Source organism: Barbatula barbatula (assembly GCF_947034865.1).
Source record: "Barbatula barbatula genome assembly, chromosome: 24".
Lineage (NCBI taxonomy): Eukaryota > Metazoa > Chordata > Actinopteri > Cypriniformes > Nemacheilidae > Barbatula > Barbatula barbatula.
This window is the reverse complement of record NC_136787.1, coordinates 16,424,038-16,448,445: the sequence shown is the minus strand read 5'-3', so window position 1 is coordinate 16,448,445 and position 24,408 is coordinate 16,424,038. Positions and strand designations below refer to the sequence as shown.

The 24,408-nt window shown below is 39.9% G+C and overlaps 1 protein-coding gene across 1 annotated transcript in view; it reads right to left on the bottom strand.

The window, feature by feature from the left end:
- The window catches only part of kirrel3a (kirre like nephrin family adhesion molecule 3a), a 108,073-nt gene that overhangs the window by 33,444 nt on the left and 50,221 nt on the right, over positions 1–24,408 (bottom strand). The window contains exons 2-4 of the mRNA XM_079449258.1: positions 15,578–15,727; positions 11,527–11,676; positions 1,828–1,985 (exon numbers count right to left, since the gene is read on the bottom strand). Of these exons, the coding sequence (XP_079305384.1) occupies positions 1,828–1,985; positions 11,527–11,676; positions 15,578–15,727 (458 nt within the window). The remainder of the gene's footprint in view (positions 1–1,827; positions 1,986–11,526; positions 11,677–15,577; positions 15,728–24,408) is intronic.

Below are 24,408 nucleotides of genomic sequence, written 5' to 3'. Positions count from 1 at the left end.
ATTCACGGTGATATTACCTGCGACCTTACACTGCGAAACTCAAGCTTTTGTAGAGAAACTCTGATTATTCAGAAAGGATTATTAAAAAATTGGTACAGATATTTGAAGGATATTGACTTCATCTAGCACACCCGTCTGCCTCGCAGCAATAACGGATTCTCCGGCAGAATTAATCAAATAACACAATAAAGAGCGCTCGGAGCAGAACTGAAATCTTGGGTAGAAAACGTGAAAAATGAGAAAATGAAAAATTCAAATCTCTTGTGCTTTTATGATCTGACATTTTTCTAAAAGGCGATTGTTACGTGATGAAAAAAAGTCCTCGAGTCATTAAACATTCAGTATTTTCGGTTATAAATCAAACCAACGCTGAGCGTTTGGAATATTTGCAATGCCCCCGATTGTATTTAATCAAGCCATCTTTCCTCTAATATCTACTGTGTACTAGCACGACTTTGGAAATGCGAATAGCTTTCCTTTATCTGTCTCATGGAGGTACTTGATCATTTCAGAAGCGTTTAAAAGAGTGCCGAAGAGATTTGAAAGCGGCGCTTCTGCTGGAGAAAAGTAACCTGTCTGGTTTGCTCGTGTCTAAATTAAGGCCGGTTAATTAATGAAGGGAGTCTCTTCGGTGGGTGCTGAGGGGTTCGGCTTACTCCAAATGAGCAGATTACACTCTACAATCATTGGTACGAGCGCTGCTTTAAACACATTTCCTCCACTCTCTCAATTTCTTTCCCAAAGCTGATAAACTGAGCACATTGCTGAGGAGCGCATTCATATTGGAGCGCTGGAATGTCTATCCATTATGACATATTTAAAGCGCTGCGTTTACAGCTCCACTCTGCCCCAAGGATTAAATAAAAAATTAGTACGTGCTCACCGTTAATTTGACAGAGTCAAGCGTTTCGAGGATGCGCAGTCGAGCGTGGTGCATGGGAGACGTGTGAAAGGGGGATATACAGTAGGTTAATATTGAAAATATGAACTGTAGCCAAAAAATTATAATCAATCATCCAAACTGTGTGTCAAAATGTTTGATATAGGTTAATGTATTAGCTAACATGGACTAACAATAAACAATACATGCAGTAAACAATATTTACTAATCTTCATGTTCATGTTTATTTCAGGATTGAATACATTTAGTAAAGAATAGTATTGTATTGGGATTAAAGAACATTAAAAAAGATGAATAAATGCTGAAAAACTAATTTGATTAAAGTTAGTTCATGTTAGCTAATGCATTTCCAATGTAAGTGTTTATGTTTTTTTACATGTTTGAACAACTGTGGTGTTATAAATCATGATTTGTGATGTCATGTTAACATAATAATATCGTAAAAAATATAGCACCTAAATATATATACGTATTTATAAAAACACTGACAAATTATTAAAAAAATATTTTTATATAATAACTGATACCACGGTAATATCGTAATTGCGGGATATTTCGGCAACGTTAACCGTGTATTAAAACTGTGATTTTGTGACTGCCCTAGTTCGAACATTAACTAATTCAAAAACTGAAATGTTGCGAGACCCTATTTCTAGTCATCGAGGGGGTGCTTGGAAATATCCAAGACAGCATTTTTGGGCATCACAGGTGCGTTTGATTACTCTTGTCAAAAAAGTTCGACGCAGCATTTTTTTGGCATCCCAACTGCATCTAAATTGAACCAAATGTTCTGATGAAACGTTCAAAACACCTTTTGGGGGATCAAGGGTGCGTTAAGTTCAAATCCCCCCACGCCTATAAAACAATATACAAACTAGTTCAAATATTTGACTTTGATGGTATACAGAAACAGTGGACAGTTGTACCTTGGAGTACGATGCACCGTTTAGCACCTCTCCGTTTCGTATCCAGATGACAGAAGCGGCCGGTTTGGCGTTGTCAGCGTGGCAGGTGAGGTTGAGCGATTCCCCGGCACGCAGGCTCACCACGGGACCTCCAGTTATCACAGGGTCTTCAGGAGGAACTGCAAAATCAGACAGAAGTTTACCCTCTTGTACCACAAACAATAGTGAACAGTACGAGAAAAAAAAAGAGCGAGAGATATAGAGATGAGTCAAAAAGTCCTGAATAGCACTGATTTCAGTTCACTCTTTTCACAACTATGATCAGCCTGGTTCTCATTCAGACTCGGCTAAATTATTGATTGAGCACTCAGCTCATTAGGGAGCATATCTAGGGCAAGTCTAAATCAAAGGCAACAAGCAGCTGGTACATCTCGATCGCTCCAAAGAGACAGCGCAGGGGAGAGAGCAAAAGAGAGAGAGGGCAGGAAGACGCGAGAAGAGGAGGGAGTATTTGAAGATGCCAGAGCAGGACGTATGGGGGGCTTTTGTTGTTGGGGGAGGTCCCAGAGATGCTGACTTCATTAGGAGTGAAGCTGAGACCCCATTACTCATTTCGTACCGATTAGACTTCAGCAAGCATTTACTCTCGCTAAGATTTATGGCCAATCGGATTCCACAAACAAGAGATACTACCGGGTGCTTAAAGACACCATGGTAACATTGAAGTTTAAGACTGAACGTGGCACCGCCGCTCATATAAAGAAGCGCAGATGAGAACTCTTTAATATTCCTGGACAGCATTGTCATTAACTAGCCAGCAAATGGAGATTTTAGCTCAAGTACGAGGCGAAATATCATTAAACCACCCACAAGTGCATGCACGAGAAGCACACGCACGTACAGCAATACACAAACGCACGCAGCTCACACAATTCACGCCTCTGTGAGAACATGTTCACACAATTTAGTCTTTGTTCACAATATAATTCACAAATGCAATAGTACAAAAATACAGCAATACGACTTTTTATTTAAATAGAAACATGTGGAACAAAGACGGAACTTCAATTAAATACAACTGACAACTGCATTAAATCTCCTGAGCTATAAAAGAGCAATAAAATATTTATCTAGGTGGGTCTGTGGTGCAGAGGGGATATTCGGCTCATGTTCCCTTACAAGAAGCAAGTCTCAGGACAGTTATTTCAAGGACTTCATACTCGACGCTGGACATTTTCCCTTCAGATGTCTCGGATGATACCGTTGAGATTTGGTCCTGTGCTCGCTGACGGTCTCTACCTGGAGACCTGTGTGATTTGTTACCGGTTTATTTCCTCCAGGAACCAATCAAGTCTCCGCTGAAAAATCAGAGGAGAAATCATTCTCAGAATGAACGAACATTCCTTCTGCCTCTGAATATAAAGGCCACTATCAGGCCACGGCACAGGTTGGAGAGATAGAAGACATAGAAAAAAATGAAAAAAGACGAAAACATTAAAGGGACTGTTTGTCATTTCTTGGAGGATCTATTGACAGAAATGCTAAATAACATACATAACTCTCTTCAGTTACACAGTCTTCAGAGGTGTATAAAGACCTTACAAAATGAAGAGTTGTGTATTTTATTATCTTAGAATGAGCTTTTTCTATCTACATACACTGCGGGTCCCCTTGCATGGACATACAGTAGCCCTAAAAACGGACAATACTGCTCTACAGAGTTCGTTTCATAAAAACATCGAGCAGACATGCCGACATCTTAGTCCTGTGACAGCCACCATAGTGCTTCTAAAGGGAGGGGTGGAGTGAGCCGTTGGTTCCAATTTGTAAGCAGAGGTCGTGTAAATTCTCAGTTTAACAGATTGGCGGAAAAATCGGAAGGCCGTCTGTGATTTTGACGAATTACAAAAAGGACAATTTGTAATTCCCTGTGAGCGGCTGGACTAAGACTACTACTTCTGCCCTGAACGCAATCGCGAAGGTGCGTGTGTTTCCCATTCATTAAGTTCTCTTAATGCCATTTTTGCCTGTCAGATTTTTCAAAAGTAAAACATGCACGTTAAAAGATGACCAAGTGTTGCTACAGAGTTTCATAAGGTGGTCTGAGTGTTTTCTTGTTGCTATGCTTTTTTTTACTGGCCTAAATAAAAACAGTATGATATTCTGCTCTCTATGTGTTGCTTGGGTGAAATCTGATTTGTTTCCTGAGGAGCACCTGATCTCTACCAAAATAAACGCACGTCTCTACCCAACAATCAACACACGTTTATTTTTCATGTACGGTAGGTTGTACAAATGGTGTACAAAAATTCTTGATTTTTCTTTTTTATTCATGGTGTGCGAGACAAGTAGTAAACATTTTTAATAAACAGTCAGAGAATTGGAGTGAAACCCTTTTTGCAGCGTCTAATTTAGCGTCAGATAATTCAAAGCACTTTCCATCCACTCACAATCCACTCTCATTTCCAGGAGCAATTAAATTCAGTGTCATATTCCTTTTGTCATCTGGACATCAAAGTCATCCTCAACGGCTTGTTTAAACATCTAAGTGCTTCACGTATTCGGAACTTGTTCGTTTTCAACCACACAAACAAAACTCCCAATTGCATGCTGGGATTGTTATCCAGGGCCGCAGGACCAGAGGCTAAGTGTATGCAAATGAGTAAAACATTTAAGTCAATCAGTCTGTCTGAAGTTTAAGTTATTGATTGGTTTAAATTAGAGAGAGAAAGAGAGACTGCAGCCAAACATTCACATCCAATGATTCTGGAAAGCCATGTGCCAATATATTACGGTGTGAATTCACACGCTGCCATTTTCGAGGAGCTTGGGATGGCATCCTTTGACTCCGTGGCGCAGATCCCAGATGGTTCATGTTCTGCGCTCCCGGACCAGGAACAGGCACAACCACGTTAAACCTTCTCATGACCGCCATGGTTGCAAATAAGCCCTAGCGCAAACAGATCCACGCTGCAGACTAAACATATACAATTTTGTTTTGAAATCAGATTTAAAAAGCAAAATAAGACAAAGGGAAAGAAAAATCATTAAAGCAAGAATCCCACCAATGAGATTCAATTGAGAGTGAATTGCACTTAAATCTAAAATAAAATCTTACAAACGTTCTCAAATGTTTCGGACCTGATCTCTACATTCTCCAAAGTAAGTTTCATATTTGAGCTTTCTTTCTACAGAATCTTGTGAGACACATATGCTTTATAAATCACAGCTAAGAACCTTGCCATCTCTTAAAGGGACAGTCCACCCAAAAATGAAAACAAAATCTTAAATGTTCACAAATGTTTTGGTCCTGATCTCCACAGTCAGAGTAAGTTTCCATTTTTCTACAGAATTTTGTAAGAGACATGTGCTGAGTCCCAAATCGCATACTTAAACTATTCGCACAAAGTATATACCGTTTTTGTTATGGAAAAGTATATACATTTTAGCGTGTAGCAAAATAATATGCATGCACTGGGACATACTACGATGCATTGATGCTTTATGAATCACAAATAAGAACGTTGTCATCTCTTAAAGGGACAGTTCACCCAAAAATACATCCTCATGTCATTCGAAATCTGTATGACTTTCTTTTGCAGAACACAAAAGAAGATATTTTAAAGAACACAGGTAACCAAACTTCACTGACCCCCATTTACTTTTTTATAGACACAAAAACATTCCTCAAAATATCTTCTTTTGTGCTCCATAAAACAATGAGTCATATACAGGCATTGCATGGCAAGATTGTTGACAGAAGGTAACGGTGACAGAATTTACATTTTTAGGTGAACTATCCCTTTAAGCTATGAAAATGCAATCTCTGCAATATAAAACGTTCATTGTCAAACCCTTTCTTATACAAAGCTATCGCATCGTTTGAATAAAACTGGAAAATACTCTGGAGTATACTGCAATGGTGTTTTATCAGTTAGGAGCTGGACTACGGTCACCATTTAAGAAAATAAGTTAATGGAAGAAAGTCATACAAGTTGGTTATTATACGGTGAGTTTCATTTTCGGTTGAACTCCGGCCCTGTAACATAGCCAATCATCTTTGTCTGGAGTTGGTCAACAAGATGGATTAATCATCCCGGCGTAATTGAGCGTGGAGAAACTGTCTCACGGAGCAAGAGAGCCGGCACTGAATTACTTCTGTGCCCGGCCTCTTGATACACCGGACCCCTGAGACACTTCGAGTCATTCAGCATGCGGAGGGAGAAAAATGGAGCAATTTCATTTTGGAAACAAGAGAGAAGGGGTATTGTGGGAAATGTGACCTATTTTGTAATGTACCTGGTTTTGGTCTTACAACTGGAGATGTCTCTCCCTCGCTCTGTCCTCCTCTCGCAGGAATTGGTGGCACAGTGGATTAATCACTTTCATCCTGGGTTCAGTTGCTGTACTACACAGCAGCACGCAGCCTTTAGCAATTAACCTGTTCATGTATGTTAACTAAAAATAGTCACAGAGGTTTTGTTAAGAAAAGTTAAGTGGGTGCAGATGTGATCTTCCACCAAGAAACAAACAATTGGAAACAACATTGTGCGAGTCTCGCCCGGTTTGGATAATGATGCTGCCCTGTTTTAACCCTGACGGAGGCTTTTGAAATTTCCTACTAAACGCTAGTTTGTTAATGCAGCGAGCGCTTAGTATACATACATTACATACATTTTGCGAACACAGAGTCAGTTCATGTTGAGTTCAGTTTTACAGAAGAACTATTTTTACCGTTAGTAATGAAAGTCTATGGCATGTTCATGGGTAAAATATAAACGAACAATAAAATACATGTTAAACAACATTAATTGGACAATATGATGGCCAAACAGCCTTGCAAAAGTCGGTAATAAAAATCATTATCGTACATTCTCCCATCAGCTTATCGAAGGGAGAGCTTCCGACTGACCTTGACTCTGTTTGCTAGTTTGCTTTGTTTGAGGGGATAAAACGGATATGAAGCGCACGCTTCACCACATTAAAGAAAAATAGAGGTGAGAATAAAGAGATTGCAGTTGCTTAAACCTGTCTCCAGACACTTCCATGAAACTTTGACTGTTATATATTTAAGAAATATTTTTTGATTTGATATTAAAGTGTTACACTGACAGCTTTCACCAGCCCATCGGACAATTCACGGTTTATTTCTTAATTACGTTGCGCTTAATAACACCGGCCTTGTCATTTGACAGTATTATGTGTTAATTAAAATAATGACAGGTTGCCATATATGCGAGCTGAGGCTGGCGAAACAAGCGAAATGAATATAAAAAGTTTCATAATCATTTATCGTCCATGAATTTCTGTTACGTTGGTTACAACATGAATAGTAAATAGCCATCAGCCTGATGAGCTTTAACCGTAGGATGTCATTGTTGACACAAGCACTGAACTGAGAGAGACATTTATCCCTCTGCTTCTGCTTGACTACTTTTAAAATGGTCTCAGAGAGGGAAGGAATGTCACAGATATTGTATGTCTGATCCTCAGAAACACAGGAATCATGGCAGGGATACTCAGAGGTGATACGCATGGCCAAAGGGTCCACATCAGAGAGCCATGTGGTCTAAACAGACCAGTGAACATCAGCGCCGAGCTCCCAACTCACAATGAGTGGAGCCAATCACAATGCACGTTTTTCTTTTCTAACTATGATGGTTATTTGGCATACACTCCACTTATTTTCAACCTAGCGTTGGGTCAAAAACAGCCAAACCCAGCCAATGGGTTAAATTAATCCAAGAAATGTTTGTATTTGACCCAACAATGGATTAAAACAACCTAGCATGGGTTAATATACAACAAAACACTGGGTTGAAAATAACTATGGGTTGTTTAATCTAAGCATGTACGCAGCAGTTTTATATTTTAAACATGCGGGTCCTTTAAAGTCAAATTATGGTTACATTTTATTTTTTGAAAAGTGATCCCAGCGACATCGCTTCTCTTTATCGTTAACAGTATAGTATATAGTGGATATTTTGTAAATATATAATGAATTATAAAGATTTCTTTCCAAAAGCAAGGTACTAACCAAACTGTGATTAACACTGAGATCACACCGATTTGGCTTTTTTAAGCAGATTTTTCGTATTTTATAATGAATTGTTTTTAGCAGTTTTCCACCATGCATAAATTGACAACGTGCACAGTTTCACATGTTTCATTTCAGGTGTAAAAACCCATCTTTACCCGAACACCTCGGATCTACCTGTGTGTTCTAAAATTAACTCTCATGTCACATTTGTGAAAATGCTCAGTCTCCCTTCATCACGTCTGAGACTGATTCACACTAGCCTATAAAGTACCAGTCTGCAAAATTCACATCTCTCCCAGATGCAGATGTTACCGCATGCTTACTGACTCTTCAACAAAGTGTGCCGCTCAAAACGAGGACCAGCTGTTGCAAACTCAAATGCGCTGTGAAAAATTCATAACACAAAGCGCTTTCAGAGATTACGGGTGATAATTCTTTGAACGACTCTTGTGCATTTAAAACCAAACGACTGCGGTGGGAATACAGACACAAAAATAAGACAAAAAAAGAATGACATTTGGCTGTTATTGGAGGTATTATTCACAGCGTTGTTTGCTTTCCTCCGCTACTGATCTGACATTAGTATGGAGAGACGGTGAGTATACCTGGACTGGGTTGGGGAAGCAGGCTTGCTGTGAAAGGATGTGTAAAGACAACAGGCGATCTTTCCTCTGCTTGTTTATTCTAGTTTCCTCAGAATCAGGTGATGATCCTCTGACGGTGTCTGAAGAAACAGAACAGCCTCTTCACTTTGAAAGACTGCGAGTAATTGCCAAGTCCTCTCATTAGGACTGATGTTTGTCTCCCTCCGGGACGGGGTTAACACGGCTTGTTTAACACGTTCTTAAAGCGAAGGATAACATCTTGTACAAAGCTTTAATCCACTAGCTTTTCTTCCACTACTAGTCGGAGAAGTCCAGATTTAGACCTAATGAATCTGAAGTGACGGCACAATTAGATTAGAAAACGTAAATCCGGTAAATGCAGCGCCGGCTGGGATGTCAATTTGGTCAAGACCGAGTTTGTGTGAAGGTTCTGAGCCAGATTCAGAATTTTTTATAAAAGCACAGATTTTCATTTGCTTGCTTAAATTGCAAATTGTATGACTCTTTTACGTATAAAAGCTAAAACGTGTTAATCTTCGGCATCAGTTATTCACAGAAGATTGACTTGCATTAGTTTTGTGTCCATTCAATCGATGTGAATGGGTGCGAGCGCTGTTGGGATCACCAACATGCTTCAAAATATCTTCTTTTGTGTTCTGTGGAAGAAAGTCATTTTTGGTTGAACTGTCTCCAGACGCTCTATCCAAAGCAGCTCAAAAATGAAGGGCGTTCAACATTTTCTATGACGTATTCAGTCGATAACACACATGAAGAAAATTTAGGGAGACATCAGAACAAACTGACAAACTCTCACAGCCTTGTTTTCATTGGAATCAAATCGTGTCAAAACTGAAGGAAAGCTTCCAATTACGTCCAAAAGCCGGCGAATCGTACAAGCGAATTTAGCTTCGACCTGAAGACAATGAGCAGAACAAATGCTGAGAGCTTAGAGAAACACTGCAGTGGCTCTTTTCAAACAATAGTGACCTTTGCGAGTGTCTCGGGTTCCTCCCCACGGTTCACCGACTGAATTCCTGCACAGTGCTTCCCTCTCTCTCCAGCTCCTCTGCTTGTCTTTCGGGGAACTCCTCGGATCTAATTAGCCTCAGGGGTCCTTCTTCAGCAATGTGTACCTACCCCGCCTCATGTCTTATTCAGCAGCCCGGCCACCACAAAGCAAACTGGGTTACCCCACGAGTCTGACACAGCGGTTCAAAGTTCAAATGTCACTTTGGTGGGTCGGCCGACCCCCCGCTGCTAACACCTCGGCGAAGATTGTGTCATTTTGGAGCAACACATCCGAAATTGAAATGAACTGCGTGAGAGCCTTTTTGTGTGCAGATTCAGTGTTTGAGGCATTAAAGGGATAGTCCCTAATGTGACTCAAAACCTGAAATACTTTTTTTTGTGAAACACAAAAGAAGATATTTTGAGAAATGTTTCAGTGGTTTTAAGTGCATTCAATGGAGGTCAAAGCTGTTTGGTAACCATCGTTCTTCAATATATCTTCTTTTGTGTTTTGCAGAAGAAAGAAAGTCATACAGGTTTGGAATAACATGAGGGTGAATAAAAAACGGACATCATTTTCGGGCATCACAACAGAGCTTTAAAGTAAAAAAAGCCAACTGGCACAGACTGGTCTAAGACTTTACAGCAGCCAATCAGATTACAAAGTAAACTTCGAAATCTGTCTGTCAGGAGAAAAAGACAGAAAATTCAGGTCTCGTTGCGGTCACCCGCCGACGCCCCCCGGCACGAAGACGACGGAGTCCCTACACGAATGTCCGTTCCCTCTCTCAGGAGCTTGCTTGCGGTTTTGTATGCAACTTTTCAAAAGTAAGCCAGTTTGTGTGGGATTACATGTCAGGCTAATGGCTCGGCCCTGGGAACACGATGATTTGTCTCTGCTGCCACCAGACCAGCAAAAAATAAAAACAAATGAGCGGCACCTCATCTATAATTAATCATTTTAATGGACCTAGAATCGCCGGCATCTTCGCTCGGCACTAAGTGTCTAGACTCAGATTACTGGTTAAAAACGTTGTTACTCGGAGGCCGGCGTAATGAACTTATTCCTCTGGAATATATCATAGTTTTAACAAAGGAAAGAGAGGAATCAATAATGATAATCAGGCTGAGTCGGGCTGCGCGGGAGCTGAGCTGACGCAATGCATTTGTGTCAGGGGCCCATTATCGATCGCAAACGTATCTAATGTGTCTTATAAAAGCGGATTAGCCCTGATTTCAGAATCTTACACGTTTATCTGACTCGCAGATTGACTCTACATGCGCTGTGTTATCGCTGATGTGCTGTTCGGTTCTATCGTTCCCTCCCTCTCTTCTTCTTTTAGCCATTTAGTGCATGAATGCTAGTTAAAGTATTTATCGATCTGTCTGACAGTCTGTCGGTTCATCCATCTGTCTGCACTGTTAAAAATAAAGGATGCAAACTAGAGGCCAAAAGCGCTTTAAAGTCTGATGGCATGGGAGAACCTTATTGAGCTTCTTTAAGAAGCACAGATGCTTTTAAGAACTCAGACACACCGTCTGATTTCCACAGGTCTCAGCAACCTATAATATACTGTAACTACTGGAAAATGAATCAGTTATTAGTTTTGTTTTTTGTCATATATCATTATTATTACTCATCCTTTATGTTTGTCACTGGATTTTGCTAATAAATTATTTTGATTTTAGCGTTTTTGGTAAATGTTAATATTGTACAGCCTTTTTACCTTTTACGATATATATATATATACAAGTTATCTCATTTTGGAACCAAGCTCTTCATATATATATATATATATATATATATATACTGAATATATATAAAATATTTTTTATATACCGTATATACTAATTTGTTTATATTTAACATCATTAATGTAATCTGTAATATCAACAACATCAACAAATGTTCATGAGAAAAATCTATTTAAAGGTGTTTGTTCACAAGTATTACTTTTAACCAATAGTTTAAAACTGTCTAAAAGCTTATAACAACGATTTATAACTTGAGCCGTCGGCTACAATCTTTCTATGTCACATAAGGTTTTGGTGTTAAACATGACTGACCCAGGACAGTAAGTCGAGCGGGCCGTGATCTGCCAGCAACCTGGATAGCTTGACACTCAAAGCTGCCGTCATCAGCCAGTTCTGTCCTTTGAATCAGTAGGTGATATTCCCCTTTACTGTGGTCTCCAATCACGTCGTAGCGCGGGTAACCTAAAACACAAGACAACACAACAAATATCTCAGTGAGTGAAATCAGACGCATTTAAAGTTTTAAGCTTTGAGTAGTATTTATGCCTGAAAGTAACAGAAAAAAACTTCCGTACAAGTGAATTGAAACCTTGACAGGAATAATGTACATCTTTACTTACAACATACTGCAAAAGGATTTATCGCAGAAGCTTCTACCACTTCAATATAAAGATCTCCACATGCTTATTTGAAAAGACTGATGACTAGCCATTCAAGTCTATGAAAGAGTGGACGACGACCTCACTTTCAAAATGACATACAGTACCAGCAAGATGCTCTCTTGGAGTTACAATATCAGCACACGGATGACAGCCCCGAACGTGTTTACATCGCCCCCTCTGTTATCAGTTCTCATGGTACAGTGTGTCTGTAGGGAGCAGGTGATGTGATATATTAAAGACTGTGTTTGGCCATCCTGTCCTGTCAGGTAATAAGCCCCGTATTAGGAATCAATAGTGCCATTACTGGTTGCCGCTACTGGATCTTCTTTTGCCTTTTATTTAAGAGCCGTTTTCATTAGGGATTATTGAGGCATACAGGCGCCTCAATAAAGCGCTGATGAATTCCCCAATATGCTTGACTGGACTGCTTCAGACAATGGCTGTCAATTAGCAGAAACAATGTGAAATGACCCTATTAAAGGTAATGAATCCCACAGAAATGGATTTGGCTTCATGTCGGATCAATAGCGGCTGTGATAGAGAGCCGGGACATGGATTTATCACACGCTCGTGGATGGAAACTCACTCGTAGCAGATCGCTACAATCTCTGATGTGACATCTGTCACTCCACAAGCTACGGTGACATCCAGACATCCATGTTTATTATTTTTCAACCTGGTCAGACGTTTCCCCACCGTGCTGTGGATTTACACAATGACTCGTAAAAATCGATGAATCGCTTCACACTTGAAACTATCAAGAAAATCACGTCCAACCAAAGGTCATTTTTGCGCTTTTATGAGTATCGTTTTCACAACCCATCAAATGTCCAGCTGATGCTGCTGGTTAAGTATCAGAGCACTGCACTCGATTATACTATGGTACAATGATATCAAGAGTCCCTGGATGCTTATAAATGCTCAGAGAGACGGATGTAGTGGACAGGAAAGAAAAGCCCGGAGAGGCTCAATTAAAAAGCTCCGTCCATGACTAAATGCTGCCTGGGGCCGGAGCTAAAAATGACTCGTGGAGACGTCTAGAGCTCCTTCCTTTGGTAAAGTATACACACTCTTACACATAAAGGTGCTTTGCTGGGCCAAAGAAGAACCTTTTTTTGTCTAATTGGTTCCATAAAGAACCTTTAACATCTGAAGAACCTTCTTTTGCACAAAATGTTTTTGTAGAAAGGTAAGAAAGAGTTGGTTCTATAAAGAACCTTTGAATGAATGCTTCCCTGTGGAATCAAAAATGGTTCTTCAGTGGCATCGCCGTGAAGAACCTTTTAAGCACCTTCGCAGATGGACTAACTAAGGTCGCAGTCAAAGGCTGCCTCTTTAAATATTAAAAGATACTTTTTTATCTGACCCCTGGACCCAACAATTATCAGTAACTGTGTTTGATAACCATATTATCAATACTAGATACTAGAATAAATCCTTGAATTACACTTCGTTACACTTAAAATACTTCCAAGAGCTAATAACAAACTGAATCAAATTTACAAGCGACATTCAGCAAATGAAAGCTTAAGGGACGAACGTACAGTGAATATAAAAACGCTAAAATAATGTTTTGCATATTTGTATTAATCTGATAGTCAGCTGCAAATACAGCTTCATCACATCAACTCGTATCTGATTTGGTGTCTATTTGAAAAACAACAACATACGACGAAGATGACTTTAAGGTTATCCTTGCATATGTTTGCGTGGTGACAAGTTTTCTGAGTTTGAGAACATTTCAATTCGTTTGCAGAAATTAATTTGTAAATCTCATCGCTTGAATGTGAAGCAGCTGTGCTGGCGGCGCGTCTCTCCGGGGTTCTGTGGGATGATGAAGTGTTTGCTTTAATTAATGATAGAAATGCAATTAATTCCCGATTGTTGCTTTGCTTGCCGCTACTTTTGACAGGCAGGCACTTTCTGAAGCGAAACCTTCACAACAATTGGAAAAAAGTTAGCGAGAAACAACGGCAAGGCTGCCGGCTAACAGGATGTCAGGGGATGCATTCACAGCCTGACAGAATGGTCTATTCTCCTTGTATTTACAGCGAAAAGACCAGACGAAGACATGTTTGAGGTTTTCAGCGTCTCTGTGTAGATGATACGAGTTCAGAAGAGACATGCAGCTGTTGCGAGCAACAAATGTCTCGACTGATTTTAGTCCGCATTCACAGCTACACAAAATAAAGTGGAAACAAAAACATTTCACACTCGGTTGCATGTCAATTAAAGAAATCACGACAGAATGTATATATATATATAAGCTTGGCAGTAACTCTTCCTTTAACTGGTTCACGGAGTGTCATTGCATGATCTACACCTCGTGACGTTCTGCAAATCGAGTGAAAGTATGAGGAAACCTGTGTGACCCAAATGAAGCGCACAGTGCAATCATATTATCTGCAAAGCTCACAGCAAGGCTCGGACCTACAAGACCTGCAGGACACAGGGATATGTTTTGCTTTCATCAACATTTTGAATGATTTAATTCATCGCTTGGAATATTTGAAACAAACAAGGCTTTCTCCTACAGTGAGAGAGAATAAGAAAAGAACAGATATTGCATGGGAGAAAAACTAGCCTGGGGTGCGTGATCGATCGCAAGCAGCATCGCAAAGTTGCGTGGTTGGAACTACAGCTGTGGTGAGAAGCATAGTTCCTTATTGTTATGTCATGTAGACTAACATACATCATTCTTTCGAGCAAGGTAAGCAAGCGACATGCAGTGCATTCAATATCCATCGTTCTAATTTCGCAAATTCAATTTGACATCGTTTAGTTTGTCAAGAAAATAGCGTCGTATTTTTAAAGTGCATATGCCTGGGCCTACGTGCTCTAGGGCCCTGGGGAATCCCTGGGAGGAGTTAGGTATGAATGAGTAAAAAAACAATAGAGAGAAAAATCTGATAACAAAAAATTGTTCACAGATGCAGTGTACATTATTATCAACAATAATATGACATTAATAGATATAAACAGATTAATTAGAAGACGAAATTGCTGCACCGCCCATGTGACGTCATGAACTATGTTGTTGAACCAACGTTGTTCAAACGACAGATGTGCGACAAAGTAACTATGTTTTCGGGAAACAGTCATGATAGCTAGTACTAGCAAGATGCATCGTACTATGGTGCTTAACCAGAGAGTAATTTCGTTGTTTAAAGTCCTTGATTCTACTTTGTACTTCATACCCTTACGATAATAACTTGTATATCCTTTGTAAACATAAATTGCAATTATATAAATTGTTAAGGAATTCCAATGATGTACTCGGCCAGCTTTGTGCATGTGAATAAAAGGGTACGGAAGCTACAAACTAAGAGCATTTTTAAAACCTTTGTAAGTAAGTGAAACAGAAAATTACAGTATGTTTCAATCACATCATTGAATAATTTTACAAATCTTAACTTCCCAGAAAGGATTAAAGGGATAAGTTACCAAAAAACGTATTTCATAATTTACTCCAAACATGTATTTCTTCTTCAGAACACAAAAGAAGACATTTTAAGGAACATTGGCAACCGAACAACGTTAGTCCCCATTGACTTCTATTATATGGACACAAAACCTCTTTTCTCATGTTTCTCAAAAAATCTTCTTTTGTGTTCAACAGAAGAAAGAGTCGTATACAGGTTTTGAACGATATGTGGGTTAATAATTGAAACTTTAGATTTTTGGGGTGAAAAAGATCTTACCTGACAGATCTCGGTTGACCCCCAGAGCGAGTCCGTCTTTGACCCACAACACCATTCCGTGATATCCGCTGATGGAGCAGGGTAGAGTCACGGGCTGCCCGGCCACGACCACCAGGTCATGAGGCTGCTGGATGAACACGGCACAGCTTCCTAAAGAAAAAAAGAGAGGGAGGTCGCCGTTACAAATGATCAAATAAATCTTCAGGACCACTGTTATGGGTCTAGTAAATCTACACACCCCTCAAAACTCCCTTTGAAGAATAAATCTATAAATTTCATCCCTGGACTCTTAATAAAGTTCACTGACACACAGAAGCATGAGACAGTGTCTCACGCATAGAGAAGCAGAACATGACAGTGCTGAGATCCACAAGACTGCTGAACCTGCACCATAAATCAACTCGCGGCAACTCAAACACTTCTGCCGGTATCAAACTCCACAAACTCAGCTTAGCAGGCTAAATAAGTTTCGGACCGGGCGCTCAGACACCTGTCCACCTTGAAACTTAATGAAATAAACAGGAAATGAAACCGAGATGTGAAGGTAAGCGGTATTCAACGCGGGAGGTGAAAAGGATGTGTTATACATTTCTCATTAACTTGCAAAGTGAGACAGCCCGAGCTACTTTCCCCAAGTCTGGAAAACGCCCCGATAGAAAAATAAAAGCCCCGATAGAAAGGGTATGTATTTGCATGCGAATATATTCACTGAAGGAAATAAACATTTTGCCCTTTGAACAGCCGCGTTTCCTCTGCTTTTTTTGTCTTTTTATGTGAGAACAGTTGACACATCAGAGGAATGGAGGAGCCCGCCGTGTCTCTGGAGACCACTTTGGTCGATTTTGTCTTAAATTCAATAAAGCGCAGCTCAGCGAGGTGCATCTTTCTTAACCGCCTCTCGGCCTTCCATTGATGTGGCACAATTTCTGTGGGACAGTGTTACGAGACGGCAGCAAGGCCAAGCTACTACTTTTCTTAGAACGTCACAATTCTGTTCTAAGTAGTTTTCTTAGAGTAGTATTCTGTCGTAGTAGATGTAGTTTTGTTTATAGTTCAGAGATGTATAGAGATCTTGCATAATGAATTGTATTACCTTAGAATGAGTCATTTCTGTCTACATACATCACTTACCCTTACATGGAATTCGCCATGTTGTTACTACAAGTAGCCCTAAACGGTCCAAACTGCTCTAAAGAACGATGACATGTTTGTCCGGATGAGGGGTGGAGGGAGCGGTCGGTTCCTCTTATTCATAATATAATAAACATGTATATTAATAAAATAAATTAACCTTCAATGGTTATGAGCCGACAATGGGCTGCAGGTTCAAACCCAGGTGCCTGGACTCCGTTTTGACCTATGACCCAAACGATATTAGTTCATCAGAGCATCTCTGAACAAACCATTAACCGTCAATCCCATAGGAGTGTTCCTGCATTACAATCGAATGAGTGTATTGACCAAATATGACAAAAAAATGAATTTTCATTTTTGAGCTATTCTCTTAATAAATACTGAGAGAGAGAAAAAGAACATCCTGTGTTTTCGAGGGATCTTCATGGTTGCCCTGGCATTTCGAACATTTATGAAAGCGACAGAACACAACGAAGAAATGTCACCATGAGTCCTCCAACCAAACAGAAATAAAATTGTTCAAAGTTTGGAGCAAACTTGCAAACATAGAAGTTTACAATGGATATGAAAAACATAAATACTGCGTGTCTACAAAAGTGCAGGAGTTAGAAATGCCTCACCTTGCTGAATGAATATTTGAAGTGTTACATTTTACAAGCGTTCACCACCTCAGATGTTCAGACTCACTCCCACATACAGGAATCCGCTCAAAAATCTCTATGGAACATTTGTGTTTATTCAAACAGGTTTCTTCTTTATGCTTAAAAGTTAATCACATTTGGTAAGATCAGATCAAAATAAAAAATAATGGGGTCATTTGTGATTTCACATTGATTTCAAGTTCACTTCTACTTATTATGGAACGTCATATCGATTTCTCAAAGAGCATCGCCGATCAATTACACCTTCATGGCAAACAACACAGATAAAAGGAGAAAAATGCATCTCCTAAAACAAGCGTACCATCTCCAGCCGAGACATCACAGCAGCATTTGTTTACGAGACGCTGCAGTTGGGTTTCATGTAAGCGGGCCAATATCCAAGGCAGGGGCTCTGAGAAAGCACGGACACCTCTAATGAGTGCCACAAATAGATAAATAAATCCAATCAGTACATTCAGAGGTTTGGCACATCCCCTCTCAGTGGGAAAAGCACCCCGAGTCAAATCTAGACAAATGAATTTTGTTATTGGATTCCTGCGGTTCCATTTCCTGGACACGGATTTAAATATCACTCCCAGACGACGTCAATTGCGATCATAACAAAGGAAGAGAAGAACAGCGTGCGGGCAGAGCATTGAATGCTTGCAGAGAACAGAAAGCCAGAGAGAGAGATGAAAGGGGAGTTATTTACAAGATCAACACGTACGATTGATTCGGTTCATTGTAATATTGCCCTTCGAAAACTTTACAAACGCTCGGTTTACAAAAAACACATGCTTGGGTAATATTGAATATACATTTATGCCAGTGGGATCTTGGAAGGTTTGCTTTTGTTGAGATGTTTTTTATGTAGACTTACAGAGGAATACAACTTTTGTTTAGAGGCGTCAACCTTTTTATAACTAGCATCATATTTGTGTACTTTATGATGTTTACAATGGTCAAATATTCAAATACATAAAATATGAAAATAATCATTACTGGTGTAATCCTCACATTTTTATTGTACAGTGAAATTGTACATGTTAATGTGAAAGGGGCCATAAACCAATTCAGTGATCTCACAGCAATTTGGAACTATTTAACAAAATGGATCATTTGTATAAATTTGCATCTCATTTGTATGTTTTTGCTTCTCACCTTTGCGGCATTTATATTACAATTATTTACATATTTTTAATTGTCACATTATACAAATACTTAATTATAAATTCCTGTGAAATCATGTGGAACATTTACCTAAACTGTAGGTTTTAACTTAATATTTGTAAATATACACTTGTTTTTCACAATTACTTGTGAATAGTCAAATAATAATTGGTGGACGACATTTTATTTTTATTTTATAATTATAATTTACTTTTATTTCAGATTTATTCACGCACGCCAAAACAAACCTGTACGACTTTTTTATTTGCTGTGGAAGATATTGTAAAATATATTTTGAGAAATGTCTTGGTGATTTTGTGTCTGTACAATGGAAGTCAATGGGATCCAGTGTTGTGTGGCTACCAACATTCTTCAAAATATCTTATTTTGTGTTCTGCAGAAGAAAGTAAGATTCATGAAAATTATTTGATCATTACTCTCTTCTCATGTCAAACCTGTATGACACAGGTTTGACATGAGAAGAGAGTAATGATCAAATAATTTTCATCTTTGGGTGAACTGTTCCTTTAAAAGACCACAGCGATCCAGTCTCGGTTACATCACCAGTAACCAAGTCTTTCAGATCAAACGATGTTTCAGCTCACAATAAAGCACCACAATGAATCACGCGCATAAACATCAGATGTCAATTGGTTTTTCACAATGCGTTTTGCGACCGTCCTCAACAGACCCCATCCTCCGACTCATTTGGATTTTATGAGGTGGATTTAGATGCCGTCTGAATGTCTTACCTGTGAAAGAGCAGAGCGGCTTTATTTAACAGTGGCTGTAGAAGCTAAAGGGTCAGCTGAGAGGAGCAAAACGCCTGCAGTAAACAGTGTCAGCAATTTATGCCTGAGTGCTGCTGATGCTACAGCTCATTAAAAAGCGGCCCTCTAGCATCCTCACCTCCTCCAGAGAAAAACAGAGAGAGAGAGGGAGAGAGAGCGAGAGAGAGAAATGGAAGAGTCTTTTGTGCAAGAGGCAATCAGGCCTGTTGTCTTGTTGTCAGAGAGCTACTTTACCTTGGCGCTTGAGAAGTGTTTAGAAATTGCGTGTCATAAGCCTCTATCGGTACGGTGAAATTGGTCAAAAGCCGAAGGAAACAAGATTACTTTATTGTTATTCCTCATACCTTTCCCTACCCTACATCATTCCAAGATGAGCGAAGCAGGCAGCCAGCTACCCGAGTCATTTCACCGCCACGGAAAAACTGAGACGGTAAAATGGCTTATGATTTAGGATTAGTCTGTCGCTGAAAGTAAACAGGCAGGACGGACGAACCGAAAAGTCCTTTTAATCCTGAGCAGAAAAATACACTAGGAAAACTATAAACAACAACAAAACTCACAGGAGAAATATATTTTGAAGCATCATTTCAAAGTGTGACTAGCAGTTTGCTGATCCGTCATCCTCCTTGTGCTCTCTAACAAAAATAAACCTGCGACTTGTTCTGCCGAAGACCGACCTTGAAAGATTGGGAGCAGTTTTGTAAAATGGTGTGCAAAATTGCACTTGCTTTCCAAGACTGAGAGCTCTCCCGTATCAGAAAATAGGTTCGGCCGAGCCGACCCTCGCAATTCTGAGTAGTAGACATCATGCACGACAGAAGTGGAACATGAATCGCTTTGATATCTGGATGGAGTTCTCCGCTGAATCTTCAAAACTCACAAATTCAAAACCAAGCGCTTAGCCAAAAGAAATCAAGTGGGTCTCCAATTCCTCCCAGACCCCTCTGCTCTTCAAAAGATGGACATGGTTTAAATTTCTCTGCCAAGTGAGACAAAAAATTTCAATGGAATTTCAACTCACGGGGTCTGTATACTGCAGGATTAGTCTTGCGTGTCTTAGATTTGCCAACTAGAATAAAATTATTTTGCTCTAGAGAGAGAGAGAGCACTTATTGATCTTCATTATGTGTTTCTGTGATTGCTGAAAAAGCATGATTCCTTCTAAACCTGTACTTCAAAGCAATTCAAAACCAAACTACCAGCATAACCTTTAATAGAAATATAGGACAAAAATAATAAATAAGCTTGATCTTTTTCTCTGGATCAAATGGCCTCATAAGAAGGGCTTGCCTAAAAAAACTACAATAGCAAGGCAGACTGTAATAAAGATCCATAGAAGGGAAGGAAGGAGGCGGGAACCGGCGGACATTCAAATAATACAACTTTAATTAAACATAAACAAACAATAAACACGGAAGTAAAGACCGGCAGCCACCTCACGGTCGACTGCCGGCCGTAAAACAAACACAAACTTAACACAATGTCCGGGCCCGGTCCTCTCCCGTCAACAGTCCTGCCTGTCGTCCTTTTAAGCTCCCGATCTCCTCCGTGAATGATGCGGGACCGTTGCGCGCACAGCTGATTGCAACTATCACTCACCGGCCCCGCGTCACAGCTCTCGTCCCGCCTTCCTCACCACACAGACATTTAAGGAGACTGTACAAATGTATACAAAAGAGTTGTATATACATTTCTTTGTTCTGATGAACACGGAGAAAGATATCTGGAAGAATGCTTGTAGCCAGACAGTTCTAGGCAACCATTGATTATCGTAGTAGGAGAAAATGATTTGTAAATGTCTTTGTTCTTTGATACAAAAGAAGATAGTTTGAAGAATGTAGGACAGCAAACAGTTCTGGGTCACTAATATGTGTCATTTTTCCTACTATGGTTGTCAACGGTGGCCAAGAACTGTTTGCTTACAAGCATTCTTCAAACTATCTTCTTTTGTATCAAAGAACAAAGAAATTGGATGAAAATATACAGTAAATGAAAATTGAATCTTTTTGGGTGAACTGTCCCCTTGAAGAAAAAATGGGTTGTTAAATTAAACAAGTCTCTTGAGTTCAATTTCCATTTAAATCCAAGTGCGGTGCGTCGGTGCATTTACGTTATACCATTTTCCGCTATCTGTCTCCTAAGAATCGAACCCCTGAACTAGAGTTGCTAAAATGCTCCAACTGAACTACAAGAACTCAAATTAACATCCTGAAATCATTTGATATGTAAGTCTTCAAAACAGTCCTCAATAAAAAAAACAGACAGGTAACAGATAAATACACCATACAGGACCCTCCTGAGAAAACCACAACTCTTCTTACAGATTGACAGTCTGGAGTGACAGAGGTTGCAGCAGAAGGGAGTTATTTGTGAGCGGAGATGATATCTTATTTGGGCAACCAGATTAGGTCGAGTTGTGAAAATGATCCACTCTGTCATGCGAGGATGGCAGCTTCATTTCCCTCTCTCGAAAACTCGCATCTAAAAGCTCGGCTGCCTGGCCATTATGTTGAGAACGTCCAATACCATATAGTTTCTCAGACAGATGTCTATTCTCGACTCTCTTTCAGAGAGTTACAGGAGTTTCATTTACAAATAAGAACCGCTGCTAAGATCAAAACAGGTGCGTGTGAACATCAAAGACCGCCGAACTAGTGCAAGGTCTAAATGACAAATCGCAATGGGCAACATGAAGCGTTCGTACATGCGAAGCTCAAACATAACCGCGAGGCAAATGAGTCGCTTAATAATTATGTGCTTTGCCACATCTATTCATCTTGATTTTCACGTACGGGTGTCTTGGCAGGAAGAGTCAGCATATGTGCGAGTATGTGTTTATGCAGTCTTACCCTGAATGGTGAGAACTGGCCTGGTGGTTTTGTTTGGCTGCAGCTGTGTGTCGGGGAGTTCCAGCTGCTCTTGTGTACTTTAAGGGCACAAGTGAGTGTAAACTCGAGGCCTCCTGCACTCCTGTCTGGTTCAGCCAACCCCTCTGGCCTCCAGGGCTGCCCGGGGGCGATAATCCGCTGCCTGACACTCAAACAGCTTCATGGGTTCTGTGCCCTTCACCACCGGCTCCAGGTTCACCCTTAAAGCAGCTGTGTGAACATATTCATGTGTGCAGGAGGGCATGCTGTTGCATGGGATGAACGATACGGAAGAAACACGTGATATTTGATAACTTACTACAAGATATATAAAGGTGTGAAAAAAAGTTAAGAAATCACTCCAGCTTTGTCTTTCATCAGTATTTCTGTATGTATTGAGGCAATTCCAGCCCAGTGTCTGTTAAATCTCAACAGAAACAAACTTCAGGAATGACATAGTCAGCCACAAGCAATGTGAAGGAATGAGAGAATGCGTTTAAGGTGTGAAATAAAATCAGACTCATTCCCTCATGTTTAATTTTGAACTCACCCCAAAAACACAATAAATAAAACGAGTTGTGGTGTTTAAACATGAATCTGAACTTTGCAATATTCAAGATCTGCAAACATTGTCACATTTCAATGTTCTGATATAAAAAGATCATTTTATTTAAACGTCTATCTAAAAATAGTAAATTCAGAAAAATAATAATAATTTGAGTGGTCTCTTAATTTTTCTGCAACTGTATGTATTTAAAAAGTCATGTATTTATACAAATATACCATTAACTGTTTTATTAACAGCAGGACAGAAAATACATCAAATGTGACCCCTATATAATATGGAAAGCCAAAAAAAAGTGTGGTTGTGAATCATTTTCTCAAATTTGACGAAAGCTTCTATCAGTGTCAGGGAATTAATAATATACATGTAATATAATAGCAAGGAGTAAATACAATATATGATGTGATATGAAAATGCTTTAAGTTTTTAAAATCAATCTGAACTATATTAAAATAAAATGTTTCTTCTTTCAGATAGTAGATTACCTGCCACGTGTCAATGCACTTTGACTAAACATACATTTGAAAAGTGCTGATAAATGCATTTGTGATATTTCTATTGCAGACAAACCCACGAGCAAAAAAATGATAGAACACGCAGTCTCAAATGATAATTTATTCTTTACATACTTGATCATTGTTATTACACCATAAAGGGGTTAAGGTGAAACAAGACATTCTCAGACTCTCGCTGTAAATGACTTTTTACAGAAAGCGTAATTGCAAAAACTGGAAATTGTTTCCGACTGCTATGACAAGCGCTAATTGCCGCTGTAATGTCGCAGTAAAGCCGAGCCGACAAAAAGAAGCACAGTTTTCCGTTCTCATTAGCACCGGTGTTCAGGTCTCAGTCCCGCGCAGGCCGAGCTGCAACGCTGCTAATTACTGTTGGGACCTGGGACTACAAACTCAGAGGAAAAACCTCAACTCTAAAGCAGCCGTGTTAACGTGTGCGTTTCCTGGATAGACTCACTGTATAGTCTATCGCCGACTCCTAATAAAACACTAAAGCATGTGACAAGCAATTTCTCAAAGCACCTTTATGTCCGCAATTACTCACTGCGTGACACCTCGGCCTCATATTGCATTAGCACGTGGCTTTATATTGCGGCTCTGGGGGAGAACAACAGAGTATGTATGAACTCAGAATCAGGTGCATGCTTTTTGCCCGGAACCCACGAGCACCCGCTGTAGCATGTGATTCGCATTCTGATGCGCGCAACGTCCCCACCTGCCAGCCCACCACTTAGGAGCAGCGAGTCGCAGTGAATTACTTCAGCTATGTGTAGCTTCGCTGCCTACAGGATAAATTCCAGTCAAGCCCGAGATGTGCGATACGACACGAATGAGTGAATTACCATACCGACGGTTCTCTCGCCTCTACATCTCTCCAGAACTAATGGAGCTAATCTGCAGTCCAAAGGTCGAGTCAGGGAAGATTACAGCGCAGTTCTTAACCGACAGGCTGACCTTATCAAGACGAATGCCCCCGTGAAGGATGCACCTATCAACACCTGCCTCCAACAGCATGCTTTTACCTTGTGGCAGAGGGACATTTGTGAGACGAAGTGTAAATTACTATGGTAAGCCCACGCTCGCTCAGGCAGCGTTGTGGGGACTGTGTCTTCATTATCAATAAGGGAAAAGGGAAATTAAAGCAACGG